The sequence below is a fragment of the Vicia villosa genome, linkage group LG4 (assembly GCF_029867415.1).
Source record: "Vicia villosa cultivar HV-30 ecotype Madison, WI linkage group LG4, Vvil1.0, whole genome shotgun sequence".
In the NCBI taxonomy this organism is placed as follows: domain Eukaryota; kingdom Viridiplantae; phylum Streptophyta; class Magnoliopsida; order Fabales; family Fabaceae; genus Vicia; species Vicia villosa.
This window is the reverse complement of record NC_081183.1, coordinates 54,395,038-54,404,962: the sequence shown is the minus strand read 5'-3', so window position 1 is coordinate 54,404,962 and position 9,925 is coordinate 54,395,038. Positions and strand designations below refer to the sequence as shown.

General features: G+C 37.1%; 1 protein-coding gene across 1 annotated transcript; it reads right to left on the bottom strand.

Annotated features, from left to right (window-relative positions):
* Positions 1–2,964: 2,964 nt before the first annotated feature.
* Positions 2,965–3,822, bottom strand: LOC131597222 (uncharacterized). Its single transcript, XM_058869931.1, has one exon. It carries the CDS (start codon positions 3,820–3,822, stop codon positions 2,965–2,967), a length of 858 nt encoding a protein of 285 aa, XP_058725914.1.
* Positions 3,823–9,925: the final 6,103 nt, after the last annotated feature.

Below are 9,925 nucleotides of genomic sequence, written 5' to 3'. Positions count from 1 at the left end.
AAATGATTGTGTGTAGTTGTGTTGGAGTTGTGTAGATGATCGAAGATGAGAAGCCTTTGTGTATCTTTCAGTTGTTGGTGTTGAGAAACTGCAATAATGAACCTTGTACAATATATATGAGAGCTAATCAGTTGTAGCAGAGAAAACCATAAATTTTGGCATTTTTGATCAAATAGGTCGACCTCTTGTAGTGCTTAGGTCGACCTTACAGAGCTGCATTTGCTTTGAATAACATTTGTTCCCAGTTAGGTCGACCTGTTAAGGAAGTAGGTCAACCAGAATCCTCTTCAGATACGTTTTGGGGACTTTTCTTCAGTTTAGGTCGACCTAGTTGTTGTGTAGGTCGACCTATCAGAAGGATGTGTAAATTTCTCCACTTTAGGTCGACCTGGGTTGGGAGTAGGTCGACCTGACTGCTGTTTTTCTGAGTTCTTGTTTTACTTGTATTGAGTCGACCTATATGTATAGTGTGTCAACCTGCTCTGTCTTGAGTGACCAATGCTTGCTTTTCTTTGAGTTCTTTTGCTTGTGCCTTGTTGCTTGTTTGCTTGTGGAGTTTGCCATGGATCAAAAACACCTTTGTGAGTGTGATATTGTATTCACAGAACTGAAACAACATTGCTATTCAAATTGAGGGAAGATTCTCCATCTGACTTAAAGTTATCAGTCAGCATGTCCTTATCCTCAATTGCTTTCTCCAACCTTTTCTCATTTATTTTCTCTTTTCTTGGGGAAAATATTTTTCTCCACACTAGTAACCTTTCATTAGTTTTGGTAGGCAGCGGAATGTAGTTACTACTTGACTATCCTACTTCTTTTCCCATCATTTCTCGCTAGGCTTTCTTTATTCTTTGGTGTCTTCACCATTGAGACCTTGTCATAGGACTTTTTCCTTTGTAATTGTTGGACTTGTAGGATTGTTTCCTTGAAACTTGGAACTCTTTTCGATATGCTATGGACGAACCTCTTCTAAACTCGAAACTCCTCCATTTTTCTTGTCCCTAACCTCTGTTTTTATTTTTCTTTATCCTTGGGGCGTTGAAGGGTGGTTTGTAAGTCACCCTTCAACTTTCCTTTCAATAGGGGCTATTTGGTCTTCTAGGAACTCCTCTCTTATCAATCACAAAACTGCTCATTATGTTCCACTAGTTTCCTATGCTTCGAGAATATTGGACTCTCTCAAAGTCCTCTGAAGCCTTCTGATCATGGATGGTGCTGCATCTGGGGCACACGAGAGCCTCTGAGTTCTTCTTGTGATAACAAACAAGAAAGTCCAAAAGACTTTTGCCTGCTTTAGGATAGACAACCTTCATCTAGTTTTCCTCTTTCTGGATGCGCCTTTCGACTTCATCCATTTCAGGATTCCAGTTGATGTCCACCATATTGACTTCGACGTTAGGACCATCATTGATATTGACCTCTTAAAATTTGAATCGAAGATCTTCATTAGCCTTCGTCATCTCGATACCTGCAGCAGAATCGTTAGTGGTTTTAACATGGATATCCTCGCTGATGAGGCCTTTAGTAGCCTCCTTTGCATCAATGACAACAAAGTTTTCAGTGACTTTGTCTTCGACCACTTCCACAATGTTGATGTCTGCAGGCTCAGCATAGTTTGTATCAGAAACGGGAAAAGAGACAACATTCACCTTCATCTGATTCTTGATCTTCTCGCCGAACCTTAGGCGCCCTTCCTTGAATGGGTTTTCAATGAGATCCCTGAAAATAAAACATTGTGAGGTTTTGTGTAACACCCCATACATAACTGACTAGTATATTATGCATGAAACGTTAAAAATTGATATTGAGTACATACAAAAGCTATAGATATAGAAAGATCCATATACATCCATCGTCGACTACTACTCCTCAAAGTTGAGTACTCTCCAGAATCAAGTTTCTACTTACTCTGCCATTCCATATTAGTTCATCTACCACAACTTAGGCACACGTTTAGATTTACGTATATTGAAACCCAAATACTCACTGACTTAGAGTTTCGTCCTTGTCACTGATTTCCATAATGTACAACTGCTATGTCTGTCATTCCAACAAATCTTGTTGCTCAACTGGTATATCGAACCCTTCACGATGTACTGCAGCTCATGATAACTCTAGCAGTTCTACACAACTTCTACCCAACCATACACCTTCATTCTCTTAGCGTAGTATTACCTCTGATAACTCGTGCGACTTACTGATATAAAAATCCTCCCATAGCCACACTTCATTCATACAGTCATCTAATGTCTGTTCCACCTCTGATTCAGACACTAAACTGACTTCCTCGGCGGCTGCATCCTTCATTGTAGTGCTTCCAACGGTTGGAGTGTAGCCACAATGCAAGAAATTTCACTTTGTATTCCGAACATATCTCTTATAAACTCCTCAGCAGTTCTCAAACCAAAATGTCTATATTTGTGCCCTAAAAAATTATGATATTTTCAAAAACCTCTCTTCTTTCGTTGTTCTAACAGAGGAATTTTAGCACCATATGGCACTATCATCTGACCATCTATTAATAACAAATAAAAAATCTTATCTCACTTTGTTACGTCGAAGGTATATGTTTTCTTAGGAAACTTATCACTCTTTTCAGGTTTGACACAGTTCTTCCCATTCGAAGGAGTCAACATTTTACAAGGATAGGGTGTCCCTTGCTTTAATGTAGCCAAATCTACTCTGCCTTCTTTGAAGGCTAAAGAATCATCATAGATTTCTTGTTCGCCCTCCTCGGCTTCGACATATGCAACCATCTCCTTTTTATGACTCCTATTTGCTCTAGCTTTCTTGGATTTTAGGCGCTCTACTTTACAAACTCTATCCGCCAATTGAGCCATTTTCCTCAAATAATTGGGATCTAATTTCTTCCTTAAGGAGAAATTTAAACCTCTTGCAGCCATCTCAACTAGTTCATGTTCTGGCACTTGTGTGAAGCACATTGCCTTTAATAGGCGGAATCTGTTAGATATCGTCTATGGGTTCGCTAAACTTACGTTTCACGTTGGCCAATTCATTAAGACTCATCTTCAATTGGCCTATGTAGAACTGCTCATGGAATAACCTTTCCAAATGAGGCCATTCTTGGATGGAATTTGGTGAAAGGGTTGTGAACCATGTAAATTCATTCTTGGTTAGAGAACTGGGGAAATATTTCACTCTTAGGTTTTCATTATTCTCTATATCTCCAACCTCGGTAAGATAATTGGCTATATGTTCGACAGTCGATTCACTGGTGTCACTAGAAAATTTTATGAATTTTGGGACTTTCCAGCCCCTGGATAATTCAGTTTGCAAGACGTACTCTGATATAGGGGAAGTATTATTTGGCCTTTGAAAGCCAACATTCACCCCATTTCGTGCCATAATGCTTTCGATCATGGTAGACAGGTTATTCCCTCCTAGCATCTCATTTTGTAAAACGCGTTGGATTACTTCGTAAGCATTCTGGTTTCGATCAACCATCATAACCCTTCGAGGTTCCTCTTCCCGAGGCATAGCCTGTTGGTTTTGGAGTGGTTTGGCCCTTATTCCCTTATTGTTTTTGCTAATGTTTTGTGGGACAAGATAGGTCTGATTAATTGTGGGATCCTCTTTGCATGCTCTACCCTGATTTTCTCTTACCCAGTCACGATTGGGTGGTTGAATTGTTTCTCTAAGGGCCCCAAAGAAATTTGATATTCGTCCCATTTGCGCTGCCATTTGCTGGTTCGCTTGGACATTTTGTAAATTTTTCTGGGTTGCATTTTGGATTAACGGGTTGAAGATAGTACTCATTTGTTGAGCAAGTACCCCCACCATCTCGTGATTGCTCTTATCCATTTATTGCCTTAAAATCGCAGAAGAATTCATGGTGAGCGAATCCTGTTGGTAGAATATTTTGATTCAAATTTTTAATACTTGAACCTGATCCTTGTAATGGTGAGAACATTAAAGTCAAGCGAATCATATACGTCGATGTACTATTGTGTAAGTCTGCCATAAAAGATGTTGGCTTGCCATAAGAAGGATCTCGCATAGGAATCTAAAATCCTGGTGTATATGGCCTATTTACGTTGAATCCTGGGGGTCTAGGGATCACGGGTTGACTCTGAGTCGCTGCAGATGAAACATTTGGTATACTCTACACGTTCAAAGGTTTGGTCATCGAAACTGTTGCCGAGGGGATTACCGTCGAGACTGTCGATGAGGGAATAACCATAATACCCTGATTAGTTAATATGGCCTCAGTTGTGGTTGCAACAACCATGCTTCCTCCTATCGGAGGAGGAGTTTGTTCTACATTGTTGTTGGGAGGGTTAAACATCTTCATTTTATACTTTCTTTTTGGAATTTATCCGTTGGTGTTGGCTAATTTTTTGCTACTCAATATCATACAACAATGTTAAATAATATGATAGTAACGTAAAAGACAAAAAAAACACAAATGAATTTGTGACTCGAAAACTTAGACACAGTCCCATTAGGCGTGCCAATTTGTTTACGGTAGAAATTCGTAAACAAATGCTAGTCCTCCAAAACAATTTTATTCTGGTTGCTCGCATGATCGACTAAATTTATCCTATGACATAGTCTAGTTTTCGAGATTTTGATGTTTGTGTGGTATACATTCTTTGATTGTTTATGGTTAATTTGTAAGTAAATAAAGAATTCTTTAAAAAGTATAAAGTAAATGCAAAAACACTAAAGGTTTCGATATCGAAAGGTTAAGAGAATTAAAAAGACTTTGATGAAAATAAAGGTAAAACTGGTAAAAGACTCGTAATTGATTAAAATGGTGGTGAATCGTACGTACATTTCTTAGCACACGTTTCTCGATATATGTTGGTACTTTGAGTATAATTGAGGGTTTGTACAGATTTGAACACACTAAAATCTAACGCTAATATTCTAATGTATACTAATTTGACCCCAACGACCTTTTCCTAACGGAATGCCACGTTCTTCGTTTGCATGCTCCTCAATCTCTAAGGCCTCAACACGTTCTTTTTGGATAAGACAGATTATTTGAATTTGAATCTTCTTTTATTAGGGGCGCCAATCTCAACTAACGTGACCGTCGAAGCTTATTCTTTTTGAAAAGCTCCAAAATATTCTAAGTCTTTATCTTTGTTTCGATGATACCTTCTTCGATAGCACTTGACAAGATAAAAACCTCTTCAAACACTTGATATTTCGAATAGCCTTCATAATTCAATTCCACATCTTTCTTCGAAATGAATTTCTCTTCAATAACCTTTACCTCATATTACGCGTCGAAATTCTCAACTAACAGTATAACGCTCTAGTTTTTAAAATAATGAAAGTGAAGATGTTTGGATTCAAACCCTCGTTCATATAACCTTTTCTTTCGGTGTTTCAAAAACCGAGGGGTAAAGTGGAAGCTTTTCATGACACCCTTCGTTATGTCGCTTCTGTAGCCGATGTTAGATGCATTTCACATACGAGTTGAAATCTATTTTTTATAGTAGTGCTTGCTCACGTGAGGTGAGAGGCTCTGTATATTAGTATGGTGTTTTTGGTGTTATGTGTAAGTTAGGATATATCCTTCTCCCATTAGGGGAGAAGTATATATATGGGGCCTTTTGGACCTTGGGTTTAGGAAACCCTTAGAGGCAGTCATCGCTCCCCTATTGCTAAGGGAGATTGTGGACTGCATATTTTTCAGGGAGTCGTGGTATAATCCCTTCTCATATGAATAATGAGAGATAACGGTACTTTACACGTCTCCTACCTAAGGGGATCCCTCATGTTCTGTGAAAATGTCGCCCGTGCGATATCACGCTAGACATGGACGCTAAAGTTGTCCGTATTATGAACTTTCACAAATATAACACTACATAGTCCCTCAAGCACGAGGGCTTATAAATGGATAAGTGTTTTTAAGGCCTCTTTCTCTTCGGAGGTTATTCCCTCGGTTTGGGGCGAGTCCCTCATCTGAAGGAGACCTGATTAATAGGAGGCGAGTCCCTTAGCTTATGGTGAACTTTTTAATGTGATTCAAGTCCTAAACTTGGGGAGAGTCCCCCAACTAAAGGTCACCATTTTAACATGAGGCGGGTCTCTCAACTGAAGGAGACATTTTTAATGAGAGGTGATTACCTCCTTTTATTTGTACAAGCCATCCAATTATGGGTTGAGTCACCTCCATGTGCCAGATGTATTCCGATTAACCAAAACGTCAACAGGGAATGTGTAACACCCTTCTAACCCACAAGTAATATTCGCAACATAATACGAATTAAATAAATTACAATCACCAACAAGGGTGTCACGTCGTCATAAAAACTTCATAAACAATAGTTCTGCTTCGTAACACGGGTTCTCAAAATTTATTTAAAACTATATTGTTGTACCCCAATTTTTGACCACTAAGATCTCACCATATTAAAAATATAAGGATCATCATCATCATCATTATAATCATACATACATCATTTGCTAACTAAAAAAACAAAAAATTGTTGCTTGTTTCTTGTGTCCTAAGACAAGAGGCTGATCTAGAGGAGACTGAGCAAATAAGGGTTTTGAGGCCCACAAGGAAGTTCAACGTTCTCCTATGATTCAAAGGGTTCTCCCATCAACATCAAACTCCAAGGATGGCCCAATTCAAGATCAAAAACTTTCAAGTTCACCTGATGCCCATATTAGGGTTTTGACCTAATTCAATTGGAGGGTTGACTTTACATCAGGACATGGCTCCAAGACTCAAACCATGATTCAAGGGCATCCAAATTAACATTATAATCCATTCATATAATTCATTTGAAGAGGAGACATTGATTCACGTAGAATCCACAAAATTGTAGTTCATTTGGAAAAAGTCAACTGTGTGGATCAACCTTTGACTTTTGAGAAAATTGGTCAACTGTGGAATTTTGAGGATTCAAATCATCAACATATGACTAATGAATACATTTTACAAAGCAAAATCAAGAAAATTCATCAAGAATCAAGAAGTCAACAAAAGTCAAAATTAGGGTTTTTAAGTGATTTTGACCTCATTTTGTTGATTTTGATCAAATAAACAACTTTGTCACTTATCTCATTTCATCAAAAAATTATTATTTTGAGAGATATGGAATTAAGAAGTTTATGTTCAAAAAACTTGGAAAATTTTTAAGTGTTTTCACTTGAATTTTTTTCAACTTTGTGGCCATTTTTCTCCATGATCCAAAAAGAGTTTGAGAAAACTTTTAACAAGTGGATTGAAGTATATAGCAAGGGCTTTCCAAAGAGACCATTAGCATGAAGTTTCATCACTTGAGCTATAAGATATGATTTTATCAATATGGCTCCATGTCACTTGAAATGGAAGTTATGAACATGAAGAACAAGGATGAATCTTGATCCAAATCTGAAAAATCTTCAAAGTACAGCCACTCTAACTTGTTTAACACACCATAATCAGTGGATTACACTCTCTTTTGAGCTATGATCCAAGTGCTTAAGCAATTAACCATTGAATCATTCCATTAATGGCATAAAGATCACACTTCCACTTTGAAAAAGAGGCTTTAATCCCAACCACTCTTCCCTTGAGCCTCCCCCATGTCTCCTTTGCAGCAAAAGCAAGTTAAACTCAGCAAGAAAACCTCTAATGTTGAGAACAAAGTCACACAAGCATGCTTGAAGACTTGTACCTTCCATTGAAACAAAAAATTTCACATAACTTCATGAAGAAGAAAAATAGTACAAGTATCACATGGGAGCTCCAATTGATCTGATTCCTTCACCCACAAACCTTAATTTTGGCCTATAAATAGAGGGCCTTGTTTCCATGATCAAACACACAAGAAATCTCCAAGTCACCATGTGATCGAAAACCTCATTTTTTGTGTCTTTGCATTTTGAGAGCCATTTTGAGTTGCAGTGGTTCTGAGTGCAAACCAACCTTTCAAACACCTTCTAAACACTATATAGAAGGTGTTCATCACTCCCATACACCTCCCAAACACTTCAAGCTCAGAATCACCACTCAACCTCCATTAAAGTCTCCAATAGAGCCTTAACCTTCAAATCTTCATTCTATACATACATTACTCAAATTAATCATCCAGACACCTTCCTCATACCATATTGAAGTTGTCCAGACCATTAATTAACAACTGTAACACCTGGAATCCATTATTGCATTTCAAAAATTTCCATTTGTAGGTACTATCGGGTTTGGAGTTGCAGAGTGTTTCAAGCCATTCTAAGCATTCCAACACAATCCTTGGAGGTCAGTGGAGCTATCCAGATCATCACAGCTATCCAGATCATCACAGCAGTTCTGTAACACCTCCAAGCAAGGATTCCATCCCCGTTTTCAGAGGTAAAAACTCAAACTTTGAAATCATAGAAAGAGGCATCATTTAAACAAAACTTGATACCAATCTACTCAGTAAGATGTAGGGAGTGAAGGCCCTAAGGTTTTAGGGATCAGTTTTGCATATCCATCATTTAATTTCAATTTTAAAATTTAGGGTTCTTAGAGTTTTTCCAGAAATTCGTGAGCTACAGGTTAAATAAATTTATGAATGGTACATGACTGAGTTCATATGAGATTTCTAAACATATTTGGTCTTTACATCATCCATACGATTGCCTAAATCATGAGAACGATTTCTGAAAAATCCAGGTGAACCGAGGTTGAAGATGAAGTTCAAATATGTTTAGTACTTTGTTTTTTATATATTTTATTTGAAGCTGTCATACCCCAAAATTTGCCCATCTCATTTCACCTTTCAAAACTCCTTCCAAAGTTTAAAACTCAGAGGCACACTCTCCTAATGACCTCCTGAACTAGGGTTTTGAATTCTCTGAAGAAAATGAATGAATCAAGTTCTCCAATAGATTTCATATGGCTTATGATATTTCAAATTATCTCTATGACAAAATTCAGGCTCCAATTCCAAGGATTGCTCAGTCAATTGCTCAAAAAGTCAACAGTGGACTAGTTTAACCTAAAAGTCAACTGTCGTCAAAGTACAGTCAAAATTCCTGATTTTTTGTCAACATCCTTATTTTGAAGTATCATTCATCATTTGATCAAGGATTAATCATGATTCATCAAGGAAAGTTCAGAAATCAACAAAACCTAAAGTTTCTAAATTAGGGTTTTTTGACCTAAAGTCAACTGAAATGTGACCAGCCATAACTCTCACATGGAACATCAGAAATTTCCCATCCAAAGCTCATTTTGAAGGAAATTGAATTCTCTACAACTTTGTCTCTCTAAAGCCAAGGCCAAAAATGCTTCATTTAAGAGATATGAGCCAAAACATTACAGGTCCTTCTAGAAGCTCGCAAAAAGTAGTTTTTTTGTCAGGAGCAATATCATCAAGATAAAATCCTCAAATGAAAAATATGTTCCAAAGTGGCTTGTAGAAGACATCTTGGGCTTTCCAAAAAGTCCTAGATCATCTCCATGTGATAAAAAATGAGAGAGATATGCTTGATACAAGTTGGTCGATTTTTGAGAATTGCATAAAACCCTAATTGGTGAATTTCATATTTTTAAGTAATGGGCCTATGACATTACACTTCCCACGTGATTTTAAGATTGGAAAAGGCCCATTGGTCATATATTATTTATTTCATAATTTTATTTGATTTACCTTTGATTTTATTCATTAAAATTCAAAATAAATCAAATAAAATCACAAATAAATGAAATAAAATTATATTGTTCAATCATCAAATATTCAATCAATCTAAATTGATTCAACCGTCCAAAAAATTATATGAAAAGAGATTGGAGAGATATGAGGCAAAAATAGAAACTTTACATGATTAATTCAATCTAACATTCAATCAAATATTTTTAATTCAATCATGGTCTTTTGGATTACTTCTTGACCTAATCTAATTCCCTATATAAACAGAAGTAATTCTCACACTTAGGACACGAATTTGGTGGCCAAGAATAGGGTTTCAAAAA

Coding starts and splice junctions, on each gene's coding strand:
- LOC131597222 (XM_058869931.1), bottom strand. CDS start 3,822: ATGGATAAGAGCAATCACGAGATGGTGGGGGTACTTGCTCAACAAATG.